The sequence below is a fragment of the Castor canadensis genome, chromosome 13, assembly GCF_047511655.1.
Source record: "Castor canadensis chromosome 13, mCasCan1.hap1v2, whole genome shotgun sequence".
NCBI lineage: Eukaryota > Metazoa > Chordata > Mammalia > Rodentia > Castoridae > Castor > Castor canadensis.
In genome coordinates, this window is record NC_133398.1 from 106631650 (window position 1) to 106655782 (window position 24133).

Sequence of the window (24133 nt, forward strand, 5' to 3'; positions counted from 1 at the left end):
TCAGTCACAGTAACAGTTGAGGACTGAACACACATGTGGCTCAAGCAGTAGAGCACCCGCCTAGCAAGTGCAAAGCCCTCAGTTCAAACACCAGTACCACACACCCTACCCTACCCCTCCCCACACACACACAAAAAGAATAGTCAAGAGCTGGGTGCAATGGCACATACTTCTTGTCCCATATATTCTTAAGATGGAAGGGATCACTTGAACTCATGAGTTGGAGACCAGCCTGGGCAACACAATGAGACCTAGTCTCCAAAAAAAAAAAAAAAAAAGTCAAAAACATTGAAAGTATGAAAGAGAAGAAAAGATTTGTGAAAAGTGAACTATGTTATATATATTAAGCAAAGACTTAGCACTTGATACCTGAGGGGAAGATTAGGGAGATCACTTGCTGTTATAGCAAAGACTTACTAACTTATTGGGGAAACTTTTGTTCCAAGAATACGATGACGCCTTCTGAAGAAAAGCAAAGGAAGGGAACTAGATTGCTTGCTTGCTTTCTTTTTCAATTTGATTCCAAAATTCCTAGTCTCCAAGACTTTAAAGACAATTCCAAAAAAAGCACAAACCAGTATTTTAAGCAACAGGAGTGTCACTATAATAATAAAACATTTCAAAATATACTTAAAGTATAATTTACTTGGGTATAGCCCAAGTAACTAAAATTAATTATTATTTAACTTAGACCTTATACTCTAAGGAACACTTGCAAGGCAAAACTGGTACTATATGACATGAAAGAGCCATTCATTTCCACAAACATTGTTCAAACAAGCCCTAAGAAATGGATAGTAAAGCTCTGATCTTGGTTGCTTACATTTTGGCTCAAAATGCTATTATCATTTATGTAATACATAATGAAAGATACACTTCACACAAAGATTCTGAAATAAATGTGTAATATTTCTCTTAGCTATCAGAGACCTAATAACAATGTGCAAAAGTGTAAGAAATAACCATGAGAAATGACACTGTAAGCTTCTTGATGAAAACTTGATACATCTTTATATCCTACACAATTCCTTAGACTGTTTTCAGAACATCTGTTCTGGATTAACTTTTATGGTTTTTAGATGACTCATTTAAATATCTATCAGGAATGCTTGAATTCTAACAGAAGTAAAAATACCAACAATGTAAAAGAATTACCAAAAAGTATCCATTTTAATCATCACTGTTAAAGCCATAATGCACAAACAGTAAAAGAAGAAAAGGAAAAAACAAAACAAAACAAAACAAAAAAACTTACCAACTCTGTCAGGGAGAACTTCAAGTGCAGAGACTCTTTCGTCTTTATTAAGTTCTAGTCCATAAACACAGTCAAATCCATCATACTTTATAAGATACAAAGAAGGATTCACGGGCACCTGGTCCAGGACAGTCCCCTTCCACTGGGTGACAGGGCCGTTGCCCTCTCTCCACCCATGCTGGATCCTGCAGCCTACGATGTTCCGCCGGGGCTGGGACACAGGCTTGCTCGGCCCCACACTGCTCCGATGCTTTCTGTATTCACACACACAAGATATTATCTCACAAGTGTGCATACCTAGATCCAGCACAACCACAGGCTCGTATGCTCTCATTACAGAAGATCCCAAGTCATGTGTAAAGTCTTATTTGCAAGCAGTTGTATGCTATCTGTGATCTCACCACTCAGGAGGTGAGAGGCAGGAGGATTCTGAGTTTCAGACCAGCTTTGGCTACATAAGCAAGATCTTGTCTCAATTAGAAGAAAAAAACAAACAAACAGAAACAACCCTCCTAAGTGGCACATTCCTGTTTGCAGAAACTCAAGGTGCTTACGGCCTCGCCCACACGTGTGGGCCCCCTCCAGCACCAAGTAAGTAAAATGACTCATTAGTAGTAAGAGCGTGCTGGCCACTCAAACTGTGTAGACAGACACAAACTACTGGTCAGGAAGCCTTAGTCTTAAGCTTTAGAGCTTTCTGTGTTTCCTCTCATTCAATCAACTCAAAATTGTCCAAGTTAAAGGAGAGAAACTGACCACATGTGATAGATTAAACCAGTACCTAAACATACTTACACTCGACATCATACAAATTCATTTCAAGTCAAAAACCAATGTATGACTATTCATTCACTTATTCTAATTCCTTAATAATTCTGCCCCTACTGGTTTTAACAGTAAGCATAAACTAGACTTTTCACTTTAACTGAAACTGGAGTCCAGGCTGACTTGTATCAATGTGTTATACTACCACTGCTTCTCTAGTAAACATACAATCTTAAGTTAACACACTTGAGTTTATGGCAAATACTGAATGTAATGTTAAAAATTACTGAAGCAACATCAAACGACACTGCTTCTGTACTACTAGCAATTGAAAAATCTAGACATAATGCTTAGAAATAATACACTAGTTCTTGAGATTGGGGGAAAAATACCTTCATTTCACCTTGGAATCAAAGGACAAGGGACAAGATTTGGTTTACATGCAAACTGGGAACCAAAATGGCAGATGCTGATACTTGACAAGAGTGAAAAACAGTTGAGAAGAACTCCCTTCCCAAGTTTATGGGGATGACGTTCCCATGTGGTATACCATGAATAAAAGTGATTAGCACCTGTCATAGAACATAAAGTCTTAAAAAAAAAAAAGCTATGTACTGTAGGTTGTAATATTTAAAAGTATAACACACAAACAAACACACACACACACACACACACACACACACATTCTAAGTAGGACTAATTTATTCTGAACTAATCACACGGATTTAAGCCAGGGTCCTGGAGGTTGGCAAAGCAGGCCAACAAGTACTACTTACCCAAGAGGGACATGAAGAACTGAGACAAAGCAGGGAGACTGGGAAGGGGGATCGTAAGGTTAAGAACAAGACTTATAAGGCCAAAAAACTGAGGCTGTCCCTGCCCTGTCAGATCTCACTGAGAACAAAAATCCTAACAGGGCAGGGTGTCACCAGAAGACAGTAGTAAGGGAAAACCCAAAAGAGGCAGATCTCAACAAGTTGACAGAGGTAACTATAGGGAGGGGGCCTTGTTTTAAATATGCCATAGGAAAACAGCAGAGGCAGCCTCAGAACTCTGAAGCTAGGAAACCTATACTGGAATCTTTTCACTCCTTCTCATTTGCATGAATATTTTACTGGACAACAAATCAAAGACAGTTTACTGAAAGAAATGACTACTCTTCATTGATGTTCTCCTAAGTAGTGGGGGGAGGTGAGAAAAATATGACCATAAATGAAAAACCGTTACTAGCAAATAACAGAAGCTATGAAAGAAGAACTGTATTGATTGATTTTATGGATCAACTTGACTGTGCTAAAGGGTGCCCAGATTAAAATACTTGTTTCTGGGTGTATCTGCATGTTTTGAAATGAGATTAGCAATTGAATGGGAGATGGAGTAAAGAAGGTAAAGGATGGCTTGTCCTCACCAATATGGACAGAGCAGGACAGAAGGTGAAAAGGAGGAATTCACCTTTTTACTTCCTGCCTCTTACTTGAGTTGGGACATCACTCTTCTCCTGCCTTTGGACTGGGACTTAACACCAGTGGCTCCCCAGCTTCTCAGACCTTTGCACTTGGACTGAATTATACCATCAGCTTTCCTTGGCCTCCAGCATGCAGACAGCAGATCATGGGCCTTCTCTGTCTCCATACTGCATGAACCAACTCCACATAATAAATCTCCTTTATACTCATCTATCTCATTGGTTTCTGTTTCTCTGGAGAACTCTTATATAGAAATATGTATCAGAAATAGAGAAGTTCAGAAACAAAACAGCTAGATAAGACACGACACAAGAAAAGTCAGACGAGGTAAAGAAACTAGCAATTTGAAAAAATAATTTTAGACTTGAAGACTAAATTACAGGAAATGGTACCATGGGAGCTCATAAGAGAAAGGGAGATATATGGGGAAAAGAAATGAAGATTAAAAGAGATGGTTTCAGATACAACATCTGTATGATACAAGTGCCTGCAACCCCAAAACAAAGACATAGGAGTGAGTACTAAAAACTTTATTTCTGGAAAATTTTTTCTAAAATAAAACACTTGAACAAATGCACCCCCTGAGAAATCAGACAAAGAACAACTGATACTAAGAGCTATCTAATAAATGGATTTTAAAGAAAACAGTATCCTTTGGGCATCCAGGCAAAAGGACCAAATCATGTGTAAGGTAAAGAAAACCATATTTTCACAGCAACACTTCATGCCAGAAGACAAGTAAGTTTAAGGCTCTCAGGGAAAAGAAAATGTGAGCAATGACTTCATTTTATAATCAGCTAAGAATTGTACGCTGCCCTTAAAGTTCAGAACAGTTATGAGCATGTGAGAGTGCAGGGAATATTCTTACTACAAATATTTCCTGCTGAAGTTTTAGGTCCATGAGCTTCTAATTAAGGACTCGTGGAGAAGTTCAGCCTCTGATGGAAGGAATGGACAGTTACCTGCAGAACAAAGGATGAGGACAAAACAGAAAAAAAAGGACTACAACTGACTCTTGAACAATGCAGGGGTGGTGAAGGGCACAAACCCCAGGCTCAGGTGACAGTCTCCAAACACTCAGCTGGGAGTGGTGATGCAAGTCTGTAATCCCAGCCCTCAAGAGGTGGAGGTAGGAGGATTGTGGTTTGAGGCCAGATTAGGCTACACAGCAAGACCTTGTAGGAAAAACGGAAGGAGAAGGAAGGGGGGAAAGGGGGAGAAGGGAAAATCTCAAACACTTAACTAGAGACACCTAATTTACCGAGAGGAAATGCTTCTATGGAACATCACATGGGGATTTCCGTGGACACTCAGAAGGCTTGAGCTCACCCCAACAGCAACAGGAAGTTGCTGGTACAACGTGCACTATGTAATTTTATGCCTTCATGATGTAATGCTGCATCTTTTTATTTGTTAACCTTTCTCTCAGAATGGCCATGTACAATTCTTAAAGTGCCTGTGTACCTAAATTTTGATATAGTTTATCTTTTTATATCTGTGTTTTATGGTAGCAAATAATAAAATGGACATATACATATATTTTATACTTTCATGACACCTCTTCTCTCAATTTCTGGGTTCCTCTACAATATTTTCAAACTGCCACTAATCTTCCTTCCAAAATCTGGGTATAAGTGGACCTACACAGTTCAGATCCACATCATTCAAGGATCAATTGTACTGTGTAATTGTCATCTATTCTGATGTTACAGATTTTCATTTTCCTCTCAAAAAATGATAGAAAAGAATATGCAAAATAGAATAAGCAATCTGACTCCCTTACAAAACTTCAACAAAAATGTATTCCCTCACATTACATAGAAAGGAGAGGTAAAAAGCTAAATTCAGTATGGTTCACAGTAAGAAAGCAATATACAGTACCTTAAAAAAATACATTAAAAAGACTCTGCATTCAATACCCAGTACCTGAACAAAAAAGACTACAACCTGAAACTTCTTGGAAAGAAAAACCAGTACTTTCAAATCTACTCATAACTACTAAAACTCAGATCCAAAAGAAAGCCGATTTCTAGGCATATGCAATGATATCCAGTTGATCTCTTGAGGAAACTGCCAGATCACATTTCTCTTTTAGAATACAGGAATCCTTCTGAGAAATATTTCCAAGCCCCCCACCTTCAAACAGACAACATGTCTGTTTTTTAAGGCAAAGGTCCCAGTGACTCCTCTCTGAAGGACCAGGCTTTCTTCACACTCCAAGCAAAGGTTAAGGCAGGTTCCAACCTCATGAGAAACAGACATTGTATCATTACTACCAAATTTTCAAGCAAATGCAACTTCACCAGTGTGGCTATTTTATGTGTCAACTTGGCTATGTCATAGTGCTATCTGGTCAAATATCAGCAGAGATGCCACTGTGGAGATATTTTTAGACATGATTATTATTTAAATCCATACACTATGAGTAAAAAAAGAATAATGACCCTCACAATGTGATGGGCAGCCCTTACCCCAGGGAGGAGGGGAGGTGAAGAGGAATGCTGTAGCATCAGCCCTTCCAGCTGGCCTGCCCTCTACACTGCAGACTTGCCAGCCTCTACATCCTGTGAGCCAATTCCTTACTTAACGTGAACCCTACCCACCTCCCCACCGCACGCCCCCCACCACCGGTTGCGTGTGCTCGTTCCCCCCAATAACCAGAACAGGTTCTTGCCTAGATTTAGAGGTTATGGAATTTTCAACAAAACTATAGATTGAGCTCATGATAGAATTTCTTTCTTCCCTGCTTCCCTTACTGGCTGCATTCTTCTGTAAACAGGATCATCTACATTTCCTCCTGACAGTGCTTGATAGATGCCTTTGATCACATTTCAGAATGTTCAGTTTTCATGCCAGACACACAGGGGGAGGATATAAGGTCTCCTCCCTCCTCTAGAGGCTGTAAATGGCTGGAATCCCACCAGCTACAGCTTCCTCAAAGTGGCTCAGTGTTTTCGAATTATGAAGATATACAGTACTTCCTTTTGGGTGGATTTATTCCATCTTTTTGTTGTTGTTGGTACTGGGGTTTGAACTCAGAGCCTCAGGTTTGATAGGCAGGTGGATCTACCACGTGAGCCACTCCACCAGTCTGCTTTTGTGAATGTTGCGTACTTTTGTTTAAAGAGTTTTGAGAACTATTTGCCCAGACTGGCTTCAAACCTCAATCCCCTTTATCTCTGACTCCTGAGTAGCTAGGATTACAGATGTGAGTCACCAATACCCAGTTCCCATCACCTTGTTTTAATCAGCAACTTTTGCTATAATAAACAGTATTACTAGCCTTATTCTTTTAACATTTTCTCTTCCTCATCTCTCTTTACCTACATAGTTACAATGACTGAGTATATTCTGCACCAAATAAAGCTTCTAGTATAAGCAAGCTATTTATCTTCTCTTTTTTATTCTTTTGGTGGGACTGGGTTTGAACTCAGGGCTTCATACTTGCAAAGCAGGCATTCCATTACTTGATCCATACATACCCCACAGTCTCTTTATCTTATTTCTAACCTTGTAGCAATTATCTTAAACTTTCCAAATACACTTAAACTTACATTTTTCTCCTACTAAAATCCACAACTAATCAAAACTCATACTGTCAGCTGGACATGACAGTTCACATCTGTAATCCCAACTACTCAGGAGGTGAAAGCAGAAGGGTCTAGAGTTTAAGGCCAGCGGGGGTGGGGGGACGACACCCGGGGGGGGAACCAACCTAGGGAGACCGTACCTCAAAAATAAAATATAAAACAAAAGGGCTGGGGGCACGACTCAAGTGGTAGAACACTTGCCTAGCAAGGATCAAGGCCCTGGGTTCAATCCCCAGTACCACAAAAAACAGCCAACCAATCAAACAATCCTGTATCGTCCCTTTCACCATACATACACACATAGACTAAACCCAATCAAGCAAAAATCACAAGAAGGAAAAATTAAAGCCTTATCTGGCTACTTCTACTGCAGTGCTAAAATTTAGGCCTTTCCTAAATAATTATTTTTCATTTTGCTACAATCACAAAGAGTATTTTTTAAAATTGCCATATTTAGAAATAAGGGAGAATTTTTGTTGCTTTATGCTTAATGTCACCTATTTCCTTCTCGTGCATATTTTTCTAGATATATCTAGTAATTCTTTCAAATAGTGTTCTGAAATGCAAAAATTCTCAAAAGCCTTAAAATATTATTTTACTCTGATTTCTAAACTATATGTGTGCAAGTCAAGTAAAAAATCTTTTTTAACTCAGTAGTCTGAGTAGAAAAAAACTTTCTTCTATCAACTATACATATAGATAGTAGGTCTGATCCTTGTTCGTCAGAGGTTTGGGAACCTGTTTTTCTTCAAATTGCTTGCAGTATTTCTTTTTTTTTCTGGTGGTGTGGGGTGGGGGGGAAGAGAGTCCTGGGTTAAACTCAGGGTCTTCTACCAAGTTCTCTACCACTTGACCCATGCCCCAGTCCATGCCACCATTTTAAATTTATCCCTATTCAGAAGTTGGTCAATCTAAACAGAACTGAGCAAATTATCTTTTCTTATTTTTCTCTTCCATCCCATTAGGATCTCATTAGAAAAATGCTGGCACTTCTAGACCAATCCTCCGTGATTCACCTGTGTAAGCGTATCACTTATCTGGAGGAAATCCTCAGCTCAAGCTGGCTGTAGTGGTATCTGCCTGTGATCCCGGCATTCAGCAGGCTGAGGCAAGAAGATCATGAGATTTGAGACCATGTTGGGCTACCTTGCCTCCAAAAATAAAACTATACACAAATCCTCAGAGCCTGGGCTAGAGACACGGCTCAACTGGTAGAGCACCTGCCTAGCAAGCATGAGGCCCAGAGTTCAAATGCCAATATCAGCCACTCCACCCGACCACCAATCGCATGTGTACACGCACATTAGCACGTGTGTATACCTTCAGCTCAATGGTTCTTGGATTATATAGAACTCTACTTTCAGCATGTGACATGATGTAGTAGTTTTCATTTCCAAGAACTGGCTGTTTCTTTATCATCTACTCTTGAGTGGCTTTAATATATTCTTCTATGAACTCCTCAGGACAGGTCTCCTGTACTGGTTTTCTTCACACACCTAAAGATTCCTGGTTTGTTTATCTGTTATCATTAGTGTCTTTCTTTCATGGCCTTAGTGTTTCTTAGAGGATGATTTTTGACATTCATGTTTGTAGATGTTTGAAGATACAATGTATATCTTCAGCCACTGTCAGAATCCCTGGCCTTTGCAAAACAAACCCAGCTTCTGACAACAGAAGTTGTATCCAGAGGTAGGCAGATACATAGCAGCCGGAAAGTGAGAGGTGACTCTAAGCTGAGGGCAGGTGAGCCTAGCATGTACCGTTCGAATGCCAACACTGTCCCACTAATCTTCTCATCCTTTAATGAATGGTCATTGTGCCCAAGCCCTGCTGGCTCTGATCCTGACAGTCTTCTAGGATTGAATCTGAATGTTCACATTTTGGAGTTTTGATATAATTTCCATTAATAGTAATAGAAACTTCAAGTATTGATGATTTTAATGTGAATTATGGTGGTGTACCATTTTCTACCTGCTTATAAAACAGACCCAACCTTTCTAGAGAACAAGTTGGCACCACATTGCCTAAAGCCTTACCATTTGGAGTATCCATGTCCCAGTGAGTCCACGTCTAGGAATTTATTGAAAGAAAATAATGGATGTGCACAAAGACATAGCTAACAGAGGAAACTGAAAATACAAAATGTTTAGCAACAGGTCCCACTAATTAAATAGTATCACTATACAGAAATAACTACTTAGCTATTAAAATTATGGAAAATAATTCAAAGTCATTCTAAGTACACACAAATGTAGAAAATGATATGAAGAAATTTTATGAACACAATTATCCATAAAGACATGTAGAAAAAATACTTAAAATATACGTTAAATTATTAATAGCTATAATCTCTGGGTGATGGTATTAGAAATAGTTCAGTTTTGCTCCTATTTGCCTGTACTTTCAAAGTTCTTCTACAATGATCTATTTAGCTTTTCCAGTCAGAAAGTTTTTACCTTGTTTTCCTTCCTTGGTGGGGAGGAGGAGAGTGGGATTAGAACTCAGGGCTTTGCACTTGCAAAGGAGGCACTCTATTACTTTAGCCACACATCTAGCCCAGAAAGTTTTTAATTTACTGCAAAATGAATGTGCTATACTAATTCTGTATGGGGTTTATGTAAAAGCAGATTTCTCTATTTTTATGGCATGTCTACCTTTCCATTGCCTTTTTTATCAAGAGCACTTCTACTTTCAGAACATTACGCCCTGAGTTCCAAAAGGACTAGTGTATTTAATATGGATACTATTTCTCCCCAATTCATTTAACGAGCAATTTCAATATAAAGGTAGTTTTTCCAGCAACAAATGGTGAAAGTAAAATAAATAATAATATTACATACCATGTATTAAAATCAGGAATCAAGCTTTCCAATTAATGGCCCTCAATGTACAAGTTGTCAGCAGCCAACATTTATAAGCAAGAGTATTTAAAACAAACAAAAAACCTAGGCCACACTCAACATTAAGAGCATAGAACCAAGCAAATTGTTAGTAAATTGATTTAACGGGGGCTGAAGGAGGAATGGCTCAAGTGGTAGAGCACTTGCCTTTCAAGTGCAAGGTCCTGAGTTCAAACCCTATACTGCCAAAATTAATTAATTAGCTAAATCAATTTAGTTCTTTCAACCTGAATCCACTTGAGAGACTTAATACTTCCCTAAATAACAAATGTTATACCTAGAATACCTGATACTTGACAAAATATCTTTTTTAATATGCTTATTTGATTAAATTTATTTTTGCAGTGCTGGTGGTGATCAAACCCAGAGCCTTGCTCATGACAGGCAAGAGCTCTATCATTGAGCTACATCCCTCGCCTAAAATGTTGGTAATTAGTAAAGCTGGGCAAGACATTTATATACTACTTTTTTGTGTCTATGTAAAATCTTCCATTATAAAAAAATTAAAAGATTATACAGCAAGTTCTTAAATAATATAGTACTTTAATTTTGAGTTGCTAATTAGAACTTACCAGAAAAAACTTTAATAGACAATTAAAGGTCCTTCATATGAGTTAAACCAGAGATAGCAAACTATTAAAAATACATCAAATTACTGGAAGAGGTATAAAATTAAACACCCATCAGTCCTTTCTAGATCATTCACTCCAAGAACATCACAAATACAGAAATGTGATTAACAACTTAAAATTTTAAATGAGAGTTCACTGAATATGGTGATTTTTATTAAGATGCTTTCTGTATATAAACCCTTCCAAAATTACTATTCATTCTCTTACATTTCTTTTCCTTAGTCTAAAATATTCTTAACTATCATTTACCAGTTAGTAACAATCCTCACAAAGAACAATACTATAAAACAAATACCAAGATATTTCATCTAACCTAAGGCATCCTGATTCACTGCCAGTTAATGAAAGGCTGTAGTGTGTCATGACTCAAACAATTAAAAGAGAAAAGCAAAGAAGCCAAATTAAACATCTCTCATCTCTTTCCTTATTTCGTATCTCCAGAAGCTATTTTGGGGGGGGGGAGAGGATAAGGCGCTGCTGGGGTTTGAACTCAAGAGCTTTGCACTTGGAAAGCAGGCACTCATTACTGCTTCAGCCACACCTCCAGTCCATTTTGCTCTGGTTATTTTGGAGATGGAGTCTCATGAACTATTTGTCCAAGACGGCCTCAAACTAATCCTCCCAAACTCAGCCTCTCTCAAGTACCTACGATTATAGACTTGAGCCACCAGGGCCCACCCAGAAGCTATTTTTTTAAACGAATGGTTCAAGAAAAAATTATAATAAAGTGATAAAAAAAGGAGCCAGGCACACACCTGCAATCCCAGCACTTGTGGTCTGAATATGAGTAAGTAGTGACTAATTACATAGCATTGTAATCACCCTCATTTTTACACTAATCTCCAATCACAAATCAGTTTTCTAATGCACTTAATGAGCTGGACACATACAAATCTCCTGGTGAGCTGATGTGACCCTCCCTAGCCAGTCTGGGCTTTGCCGCCTCTATAGCCAACGTACTCCTAACACAAGCTGCTGCTGCTGATCCACAGGACACACTCTGGGTAGCACTCATTTGGAACAAACACTAATTTCTATGTTTTCATGTTCCCAACAAAGTAAACTAAACTGCCACTGTAAGAGACAATTATGTACTCTGCCTCATACTTGAAGTTTTAAAGTACCATTCTAATTTTTTTAAGAAGACCTATGCTGAAAACCTTTCATCTTTTGTTCAGACTCCTTAGATACTTTAAATTGACTCCTATTCCTAGTCAGCATTTAAATATCCTCTTTTGATAGTCAATACTTAAAGATGTCATACATTTAACTAAACTTCTCAACTATCACATTCTACCATAAGCCAGTTGAAACCTGTCACATACTATGTACTTGGCTATATTGATCAATTACTAATACTATTTCCAGTCTATTTAGCATTGTTATATAAAAGCAATTCCTGTTAGGTGCTGGTGGCTCACCCCTATAATCCCAGCTACTCAGGAGGCAGAGATCAGGAGGATCACGGTTCAAAGCCAGCCCAAGCAAATAGTTCCATGAGACCCTATCTCGAAAAAACCCTTCATAAAAAAACAAAAAGGCTGGTGGGGTGGCTCAAGGGGTAGGCCCTGAGTTGAAGCCCCAATATTGCAATCAATAAGTAAATGCAATTTCTACACTATGGATTCCAGCTAATTCTAGAAGAAATTTGGCTAAATCACAATAATTGTCATTTTGCAAAATGCAAACCAAAAAGCAAAGAAAGAGAAAACCTGTGCAGCTGTTGTTATTTTTATAAAAGTTCTATACTATGCTGGCATTTCTCAGCATAGTATAGGGGGGGAAAAAAAGATGAAGGAAAACAAGCCAGTCTTCCATCTAAGGGAGAGGGATGTAGCTCAGTGGTAGAGCACTAGCCTAGCATGAGGCCCCAGATTACATCCCCAACAGATGGCAGGGTCAAAATTCAGACCCATAATGTTTTCTGTGTGGTATCAATGATTTGTGTGGTTTTAGACCAGACTCCTGATTGCTCCTCGAACCTAACAGAGAAAGGTATGCTCTGAGCATAGCAGCTACACAGCAGGTTCATCTTTTACCCTCCCAAGTAGTATGGAAAACAATAGAGGTGACCTAGTCACAGGAGCCCCAGACTAGTCACAACAAAGGCAACCAAAGGAACAGACTACAGTTCTGCCTTTTTATATCTGACTTCTACAAAAATTTCATTTGTAGAAAGAAACCTGTGCTGAAAAGCTGAAGGTTTGTGGTGGTGACAATCTAACCAGTGTACAATGTAAGGCTACTCCGAATTGGCACAATGAATCCCCACTGTACAGTGAATATATGCTAATGAAAATGAAAAAGGAAGCTGAAGATTTGCTATTCTGCTCCAATACCTTGATTTCAGATATGGATAAGCTGAGTCTCAGACATACTGAAAAGTTGCAAAGGCCTCACAGTCAGCTCCAAGGAGCCTCTCCACATGTGTCCATCCCTGCACTCCATCCCAAAGACATCACTGAACATGAGAACTTTTGTTTCAGTCTTTCTTTTTCCTCTATCCATCTTTAAATTTGCATTGAGAACAGGAAAAAAAAAGAATAAGTTTTCCCCTCATTTCAACAACTTCTGCTACACAGCAATGCGCTCAAGAAGATATGTGTGCCTATCAAAGAACCACATCAGCTGGCATAGTGGCTCATGCCTATAATCCTAGCTGCTTATGAGGTGCAGATCAGAGGATCAAGATTCAAGTCCTGTCTGGGAAATAAGTATGAGAAGTTCATCTCAACCAACAAAACGTTGGGTATGGTAGCGTGCACCTGTCATTCCCGCTTACAGGAATGTAAACAGGAGGACCGTGGTCCAGGTCACAGCCTAGGCATAAAAGTAAGACCCTATTCAAAAACAACCAAAGCAAAAAGGACTGGAGGCATGGCTCAAGTGGTAGAGCACCTGCTAGCATGCACAAGGCCCTGAACCCAAACAAAACCAAAAACAAACCTAAAGAATCCCCACCAAACCATGTTTTCAAAATATGGAACACACAGATGTTTTTTCATCTGAACATATGAGAGAGTATGAACTTTAAAGATTTTTAATAGGTAGGTGTTTATTTCTTTGGCTTAGGAAAGCAAACCCATGACATAATGAATACACTCTACTGGTTAGCAAAAAGGTACATGTAGTTTCCCTTGCACAAAATACATGTATAACAAACACCACAGGTCAAACCTATGTCTGAAATCCTAGGTAAATGAGCTTTGAGTAAATCAACTTTTAATCTTAATTATTTGAAAACACAGAAAAATGGCCAAAATAAAATCCACATGAGCATTCTCAACACTTTGTAAGTAGCAAAATCTATTCTGAATGAACTGTTTTGGTCTTGCAAAGATGATATTTCACTTGCTTCCCTGTCGGTGCCTAATAGTTAAGGCTTATATTTCTGTTTATAATGCTGTCTTCTATTTGAGGCAAGAGATGGCTTACCATTTATGGTAATGACATGATAACAAGTACAGACACACGTAAATGATCACACTACTGGATAAGGCAAAACCATGAAGGCAATGAGAAAAAAGAGGAAATTTAAGAAACACTTGATTAGGACAGGAAGGCAAAACAGGCCCTGTCCAGGGATGGGTATCACTAGAAGGGTGAAGGGTTAAATGGACAGAGGAAGGAGGGTAAATATGGTCAATGTACTTTGTAATACACGTATGAAAATAGAACAATGAAACGTGTCGAAACTGTTCCATGAAGAGAGGGGGAATGAGGGAGAATGATGGAGGTCAATCTAATTAAGATACATTTTAAGTGCACATGTACATGTCACAATGAATCCCTTCTGTAAAACTAATAGATGCTAATAAAAATGAAACAGCACTTGATTAAGCCTCAGAAATAACAAGAGGATACTCATCTAACCCTCAGGTTTTTACTCCCTAGGTCACTTCTAAAGCTGAATATTATGAATATTTTACATTACATTCATTTCAACTGAATGGGGACAAGCTCAATCACTAACCATTACTGAATGGCACCCCTAATTCATCCTAACCTTCCACGGCCAAAAGTCTCACCCCCTTCACCCACTATAGAGTGTAACGACTAAGGGGCATAAACTTTCAATATGACTACTTTGGAAATTATAGCTATATAGTGAGTGTGTTGGGCAGTGGTAGCACAAGGAAGGCCTTCTTCATATCTAATAACTTATAACCAAGAAGACTCTTTTACACTCATAATGCATTGTTAGAATGGTATTTCCATGGTGCAATAGCACAGCCACCAGTGCATGAAGTAGGGGAAAAAAAATAGCTTCTCTACCCTGACACCTACAGATAGTAGAACTGAGAACACAAGTGTCACTTCAAATACATGGCTACTGCCAGGTGTGTTTGTGCACACCTGTAATACCAGCACCTGGGAGGCCGAGGCAGGAGGAATGTGAGCACAAGGCCAGCATGAACTACAACTCCAAAACAAAACAAATAAACAAACAATAAAGACAGCTATTTATTTATCTGCAGCACTGGCATTTTAACTCAGGGCATCACGCTTGCTAGGCAGGCACTCTTACTGCTTGAGCCAATCTGCCAGACCTGTTTAGTAATGGGTTTTTTTCGAGATAGGGTCTCACAAACTATTTGCCCGGGCTTGCTTCAAACTTTGATCCTCCTGATTTCGGCCTCCTGAGTAGCTAGATTACAGGAGTGCACCACCTTCGCCTGGCTTTAACTATATTTTAACATGGGTCACTTTCTTTAAATGACAAGCTCTTCATGCATTCAAAAATGTTATAAAAGCAAAGACTGGCAGCATGCTAGGTAGCCCTCTAACATAAGATCTGAACTCTCTACAAAAGAAGCTCCTCCTCTAAACAGTAGATCAAGACCATAGAGGATCCCAGCATCTGGACCGTGCAGCTTCACTAAAGAGACATAAGAGAGGTTTACCATATGCCCTCCATTCTCATACCACTACTCTTCCTTACCACCAGGCCCACGCCCATTAAGATGGGAGAAGATCATGACTCAAAGACTTTCAACAGCTAAAAGACAGACCAGGAACACTTCAACTAGACCAAGGAGAATGAATGGACAGGGAAGATGACTACACAAAGTTACCAAGCAGTGGACAAAGATGAGCTAAGAACCACCTCTTGCAAGAAGTGTTTCCTTGTGCTAGGCAACTAAGGGTCACAAAATGCTATCTAAAAATAGCTTTCAGAATTGCTTACTTGTGGGATGTCCTCTTCTTCATCATGTTTGCAGATACTCCAGCATGGCCTGCAATAGAGATGAATTGCAGTCAGTAAAAAGTGGGTAACATTTCAGCTCCTGAGAAAAACTTAACTTCTGCAAAATTGCTACATAAAACCTGAGAATAAATCATTTACAGCCAACATGTAAGGAAGCCATTTGTTTATTTAACTTTTAGGAAAGGAGATATTCTCGGCAAACAAAATGGCAGAGTCAACAATACTCCAACAATAAGAATTGCCTGTCCTAGCCATGGAAAGTATGTTTCTTGTCATAAACAACTAGAAAACAAGACAAAATATATGAAGCATTTGTTTTCTGGCAATGAGGTGACAGGCAGCCAAGGTCTACAGGACCTGGAAGGAGAGAAGCAAAACAGGCAGGCCTTCACTGGCTCTGAATTTATTCCTAAGAACAATTTTTAGATGATTGTATGTGATGGGAGAACTAGGAAGAACACTGTGGCTTTGCCAAATGGAGTGTCAGACTGCAGTTAGGGAGAAATGGAGGTTGGAGGAGACGATTCAGTCCTTGGCTAAACACAAACCTGCACGTAAGAATTCTGAGAGGCTACTCAGGAGACAAATCAGGAGGATCAAGGTTTAAAGTCAGTCCCAGGGAAACAGTTCTCAAGACTCTTATCTCGAAAATACATCACCAAAAAAGGGCTGGTGGAATGGCTTATGTGATAAGAGTGCCTACCCAGCAAGTGTGAGGCCATGAGTTCAAACTCCAGTGCCTCAAAACAACTAACTTTCAGTCTTTAAAATCCCAATATTCAAACATTTCAAATGTCCATCATTCAACAAAAATTATTAGACATCTAGAGGCTAGGAGCTCAGTGATACAGCATTTGCCCAGCATGCACAAAACCTGGGATCAACCCCCACCCCTCCACACACAATTAAATATGTAGAGAAGTAGAAGATTGTAAGCCCCCCTCCAAAAAACAGTTATAACCAAAACAAAGTATTTAGTAGGCAAGGGCATTAAAACCTAACTATGTTCAAATATTTAAAAGTGAATAGCTTTAAAACAGAAAAAGGAAAATATAAAAGAAACAAGTTAATCTAGTAAAAATACATCATCTGAAATGAAAATTTCATTGGATGTGATAAATAGGAGACTTGAGCATACAATCAGTATGATGAACTTAACACATAACCATACAAACTATCCAAAATGTCAAAAGGGGGGAAAAAAACACATAGGAAAGAGACTTCAAGAAAGAGAGGAACAAGACGGAAAAAAAAAAAAAAATCGCAAAGTTTTCCAGATACGCTAAAAAGCATATTACTACAGGGCTAACGAGTACAACAAAGGCAGAACAAGATGAAAACCCAAAGGAAACTATGCCACAGCGCATCCTATTCAAATTTCTGAAAAGCACTGACAAAATAAAGACATTAACCACAGGGAAGTGAAGATTACAGTGACTTCAGATCTGTTGTCACAATAAGGTAAGCCAGAAGACAGTGAAATCTTTAAGGTGCTGCAAAACGAGCACACAAATCCACCTGTGTATGGACTTAGAATACTACATCCAGCAAAAGAACCCTCCACCCCAACATAATTACAACTCCATTATGGATGCAAATTGCATAAACTGAACCAGTTAAGAGACAAGAAAGAAGAGAGACAATTATTAGTCCACAAATTTAACAGCATAACAAACAATATTACCACAATCACAAAAGACATTTCAAAATCATAAAAAGGTCAATTAACCAAGAAACCATAATAATCTTAAATATATACAAACCTAATTACAGAGAATGAAATTCATGAAGTAAAAATGACAGAACTGAAGAGAAAGTCATATCCCAAATTATAGTTAATTATAAAACTCTCCTCTCTTAGCAATTGATATAACAAGTGGGCAGAAAATCAGAAATACAGAAGTCCTGTGTATCACAAATTTTCGACTTGAAATGAATAATGCCAAAATACACATTTTTCCTAGTTCACATGGCAACAGTCACCCAGATATACCAACAATATGCTGAATCATAATAAAACTCTCAATATACTTAAAACAATTTGAAAGCACACAAAATGTACTCTCTTACCATAGCAGAACTCACCTAGAAACACTGAAAAGCTATCCTGAATGCTAAGCAACACTTCCTTTTTTTGGCACTGGGGTTTGAACTCAGCCTCACTCTTGCTAGGCTGGCGCTCTACCACCTGAACCACTCTGCCAGCCCCTTCCCGGCCCCCATTTTTTTTCAGGGGTGTGTGTTGAGTATTTTCAAAACCAGGTCTCTCAAACTATTTTCATGGGCTGGCTTTGAACCACAATCCTCCTGATCTCTGCCTCCCGAACAGCTTGGCTTACTCGTGTGAGCCACTGGCGCCCAGCTAAGTGTGAACTTTTAATCTGCCATTCTGAAGATTGCTCTTTTCTTCCCAGAAAAATGTGAACTAATACCATCTTGTGGCACCAGTCCCCCAGGCAGTTAGCAGGAATGGCATCTAAGATTTGTGGTCAGTTACATTTTTAAAGTTTGCCAGACAGTGGAGTTCCTGAGGTTCCAGTCTGGGAACTTGGGAGGTGCTGGGCAGCAGCCAAACTTTGCAGATAACAAAAGACTATGAAAAAGGAAAAGAACAGTTCTCAAAAACAAAAAAAAAAAAAGAACTTGCAGTTGCTGGTCAGGCATACATGGAACTTTTCAAGTTGCTAATCTGTCCTGCCAGCAAGTAAAAAGCTGAACAAACTAAAAAAAATCAGCAACTTTTCTTAGATTAGCTAGAGAATCAAAGTCACAGGGCAAACAACTGCCCCAAAAATTGGAGAGAAAGGTAAGTGCCGAGGATCCCAACTTACTCAATCAGAACACACACACACACACACCAGTGATGGGATAGATAAACCTAAACTGTAACTGGCAGTTGACTCAACAGGGCATGAGTCAAAGGCTCCTGAGAAGGGGGAACACTCCTGGGAGGGTCCCCACTTTCTGAGTTTTAATTCCAGGGTTTGAGAATCTGGTCAAGCCATCCTGTCCCTCTGAAGGGCAAGGGGACTGAGAAGCACACATGACATTCACTGCCTTGGAGCACAGGCTCACCAAGACTGAGGCCTAATCATAAAACTACAGAATGCTCTAATGGAAAAAGCAAGCAACATACAGGAACAAACAAGGAGAGATAGAAATGCTTAAAACAACAGCAGAAAAGAAACACCTAGGCAAAGACTTTATACCCCTCACATAAATTAAGTAAAAACATATCACAAGCTGATCTTGGAGGCTCATGCTGTAATCCCAGCTACTCTGAAGGTGGAGATGGGGAGGCCATAGATTTAGAGGATCAAGGTCTGAGACCAGCCCCAGAAGACAAGCAAAAAGGAGCTGGAAGTATGGCTGAAGTGATAGCAAGCACATGAGGTCCTAAGTTCAAACCCCAGTACTGCCAAAACAAACACACACCTAGAAACAACACATCACAGATCTAATTGTAAAACACGAAACTACATGACCCCCTGCTGGCAGGGATATAAGCAACAGGAATGCTCATTTATTGCTTCTGAGAATACAAAATGCTAAATAGGTCTAGCAATTGTGTTCCTTGAAATGAGTACAAAATGAGTGCAAAATGAGTTGAAACTTAGTCCACACAAAAACCTTCACACAGATGTTTATTGCCAAAACTTGGAAGCAATCAAAATATTTCTTCAATAGGTGAATGGATTCACCATTAAAGAGAAGCAAGATACAGAAAAATTTGGAGGAAACTTAAGTGCATGTTAATAAGTGAAAGAAGCTGATCTGAAAAGGCACATGCTGTGTGATGTCAACTACATGACATTCTGGAAAAGGCAAAACACGGATACAATAAAAAAGGTCAGCAGTTGCTGTTAAGGGGGACTGATGAATACTGGGGGTGCAGGGGTTCTTAGGGCAATGAAAATACTCCGTATGTACTGTAATGGTGAATGCGTATAAACATTTTTGGAAACTCACAGAATGTACCCCAGCAAAAGTGAAGCCTAATGTAAACCTAGAGACTTTAGGTGACCATGAAGTGTCAGTTCATGGACTGCATGGAACATACTACTTTGAGTGGGATGTTGCAACATGTGAGGGAAAGGGGGATGCAGGAACTCTCTTCTGGACTTTTCACTCCATTTTGCTGTGCTCCTAAAACTGCTCTTAAAAAGTCCATTTTAACAGTGGTTCAAGAATGGAGGTCCTATCTTTGTAACTATGTATCTAAACCTATTTCAAAATTAAAAGCTTAAAAACACATTAATCCAGGCTACACTTAGTTTTTGTGTGGTTTTTTTGTGGGGCTGGGGTTTGAACTCAGGGCTTCGTGCTTGCAAAGCTGGTGCTCTACTGCTTGAGCCATAACTCCAGTCCGTTTTGCTCTGGTTATTTTGGAGATGGGGTGTTGAGAACTATTTGCCTAGGCTGGCCTCAAACCATGATCCTTCTGATCGCAGCCTCCCAAGTAGCTAGGATAACAGGCATGGTCCACCAGCACCCGGATTAGATTACCTTTCTGCCATCAACACTGGGTTAGAACAACCAGGGTGATTGATACTTTCAAAATTTAGGCAAAATGATTTTGAAACCGGACTTACACCCAGCTAAACTATCAATTGAGGATACTCCATACATATATGGGCTAAAATTTACATCTCATACACATCTTCCTTGGAAGTTACTGGAAGACACCCTTCAGGAAATGACAGAAGCAAAATAAACACACAGATTTCAGAAACCACAGATTCAAACCTAGGAGAAAAACAGTTCCAGTATGACTTCTGTAATGCAGGCTGAGAGAGCCATACAGATGGGAACAAGACCACAAACTCAGGGAAGGCTACCTCCAAGACAATGACTCCACACAAAAGAATAAGATAAATAGGCCATATCACAAACAAGAAACTTCTTGAAGATGTACTCTTCACCTAGACAAGAGTACACAACAAAAATGAAGGCATTGCATTCATGAAACAATATAAATGAGGGTAAAACATCTGCGAGAATCCGACATAAATAAAAAGAAAAAGAAATACCTAGAATGGCAATGATGCATCAGGTCTGGAGAGCAATCAATACACAACAGAAAAGAACACTAGGTTCTAGAAAAACATAAATAAAAAGTTGGTTATCACATTTGACTGTGCAGAAAATTTAGACCACAGTTTTTTAAAGCTGTTGGGAGTCTCAAAGACTTCAAGCTTCTAAGAAATGTTAGCAAATAGAACAAAAAACAATAAAAAAACAAACTTTAAGAAAAACAAAATGTTGTACCCCAAAAAGTAAATTATACTGCACTGCATGGCTCAACAACATTCAATATTTACATAGCAAAAAAAAACTTATTAGGAGGCAGGAGGAGAGAGAGATGTTATGTTAAAGAGCTAAATTCTTTCACAAAAGCTAATACAAACATCTAATATTGGTGGATCAAAAGAACTTTGAATACTATTATTATTTACCAATTTTGAAAGTAAAAGTCCAAATGAATTAAAAATGTCACCTATTTATTCAACTACACAGTTTTATTACTTTGATAAAAATAAAAGGTTTTCTAGGGCTGAGGCATGGCTCAATTGGTAGAATGCTGACCTAGCAAGGATAATCCCTTGAGTTCAAACCTTAGTACTGCTAGCAAAAAGAAAGTTTTCTTAAAAAAAAACCTTAAAATATATAATGGCAAAAATATTTGCTAAATATAAGTATTGGGTACATGGGTATCTGTCATTACAAATCCCTGTTCCTGTCAGTATAATTAAAGTATTTCACAGAAGAAGAAATATTGGAACATTTTGTAAACTAGTAGAAAGAGCAACTTTTACTATACAAAAAAATTGCTTTTAAACCATATAATAGTTCTTGTTGGGCTGAAGATGTAACTCAACAGTAAAGCAACTTGCATCAAATGTTCAACGCCCTTAGTTCAGTCCCCAGTACCACCACCAGAAAAGACTTGCTACTCACTGTCCTTACGTTTTATATAAACTACTATTTTAGTAACCAATTAAATTCTAACATAATTATATAAACCTTATTTTCAAAATAGAAATCTCTAGTATGTCAAAAGAAATAGAGAATGTAAGATTTTAATTTTCAATTTTTTATGGATCACTCACTCTATGTCAAAGCCTGGGTTAGGCATGGAGACTGTGGCAGACACTAAAGTTAGCCACACAACATATCTTCCTGTGCCAGTTTTAAAACAGCCACAGATCTTTTGACACTCCTCTCATCAAGCAGAGTCCATGTTCCCTTCCTTGAACCTTGGTGAGCCTTTGGGACTGCCTCAGTGAACAGAATGAAGCAGCAATTAGCATGTGTGAGTTCTACTTGCTCCAGAAGACTCTATATAAGAAGTTCCACTGCCCAAAGGCCTACAGAAGAAAACAGACATGATAGGAAGCACCTAGAGCTCTACCAGCCAGCACCCAGGTATGTGAGCCAGGAAGCCTTTGGGATCGCCACTGCCTAATGGAATAGGTGAGGCATCATACCAACTCTGGAATACCTGCCTGGGCTCTGGTTGCAAGAAACTATTTAACCCCTTTTGGGGGTGAATTTTCTTTTATTTGCAAGTAGACACATTAGTAACTGATAAAGAGATTTAAAAGCAACAGAGCACTTGCCCATTAACAGGAAGAATCAGTAAACCTTAACTTTATAAACAATACTGATCACGGGATCAGCAATCTTCCCAAATCAGGATATACTATGGTAATGTTGTGAAATATGTATTTGGTCATCCTGTTTCCAGATACATAACTCCTAGAAACTACGGAATCTCTAAGGTGGTAAAACTATCTTCTGTATATTAAGGAAATGACTAGAAGCTGGATGGGACTTCAGGATGGGAGACTTGTCAATGGAAAGACCAATACAGAATGTGAGGGTTAGAACTTTGAGCCCCACTCTCCTCTAGAAAGAATGGGATAAAAGTTAATCTCATCACAAATGATCAATGATATAATCAATCATGTCTTCACAATGAGAATCTCCATAAAAATCCAACACAGTTAAATTTGGAGAGATCCCTAATTGCTTAGAATCTGAAGGTGTCTGCAGGATGGTTTAGGGTGGTGAGGGCATGGAAGTTCTGTGCCCCTTCCTACATATCTTACCCTATGCAAAGCTGTATCCTTTGTAACATACTTTATAACAAGCAGGTAAGCATTAGCGCTTCCTGAGTTTTGAGAACGGAGTTGTGGAAAAATTTACAGCCCGTTCTGACACTATTTCCAGGTAGTGTAAAAGACCCTGAGTGTAACCCCTAGTATCGCAAAAAGAAAGAGATCAAAAAAAGAAAAAAAGAATTGAAGTGGAGGGTGCCCAGCTGGTATGTACTGTAGAATCACTAGGTTGCTGGTGGGAAGAAATACTTTCCCCTCCAACATTTTGATGACTTGAGGTATTGTGTTGTGCTGATTGTATGAGACTAGGGGATAAAAAGCACATTAATCACCCTATCCTCTCCTTAACTACCCAACAGTAGGGGGGAAAAAAAGAAGTAACATCATGGACTGTTATGCAGTAATAGCTAACAACAGAACAACTATAATGCATAGGTCTCTCTTTGCCTTTAGCTCTATGCCATATGCTATAAGAAATAGTAAAGGATAAGAAAACATGAGATCAAAGTACTTATTGGGATTAACAATCTCTCCCTTTGGGGGGTGGGGAACCTCTTGGCTGAGATTCAGTTACTTCTATCACTTGATTGGCAAGTCTTCTTCCTAACAAAGGGAGGACTTAAAAAAATGACGGGCTGGTGGGTTGGGCTGGTGGGTTGGCTCAACTGGTAAAGTGCATGCCTAGTAAGCGTGAAGCCCTGAGTTCAAACCCCCATACTGGCAAGAAAAAAAAAAAACAGCAGTAAAACCCGAAGCTGGGTGCTCACGCCTATAATCACAGCTACTCAGCAGGCAGAGATCAGGAGGATGGAGATTCAAAGCGAGCCTGGGCAAATAGCTTGTGAGACCCTATCTCGAAAATAACCAACACGCACACAAAAAAGGGGCTGGCAAAGTTGCTCAAATCAGAATGCTGCCTAGCAAGTGTGAGATCCTCAGTTCAAATGCCAGTAATGCAAAAATAAAAAACAAATCTAAACATTTAAATCTTTATAAAAGAGGAACAAAAAGAAGTTCCTCGGAAATCTGAGGCTTTGTGACTTTTCTAGTAAATAAAAATGTAACAGCTCTGAACTCACATAGTAACAGATCTATAATAATTATGCTGGCAGAATCTGAGAACGTGACAATTTTATCACTGACTTCTCAATGTTCAAATGCGTATTTGAAATGGAGGAGGAAGTTGAGTACCACA

General features: G+C 39.0%; 1 protein-coding gene across 5 annotated transcripts in view; it reads right to left on the reverse strand.

The window, feature by feature from the left end:
* The window catches only part of Spin1 (spindlin 1), a 65834-nt gene that overhangs the window by 11156 nt on the left and 30545 nt on the right, over positions 1-24133 (reverse strand). For 4 of the 5 annotated variants that reach the window (XM_074052426.1, XM_074052423.1, XM_074052424.1 and 1 more), the window contains exons 3-4: positions 15797-15845; positions 1256-1509 (exon numbers count right to left, since the gene is read on the reverse strand). In XM_074052426.1, the coding sequence (XP_073908527.1) occupies positions 1256-1509; positions 15797-15845 (303 nt within the window). Of the gene's footprint in view, positions 1-1255; positions 1510-15796; positions 15846-20847; positions 20914-24133 lie in introns of all 5 variants that reach the window. The other variant, XM_074052427.1, reaches the window with a different exon arrangement.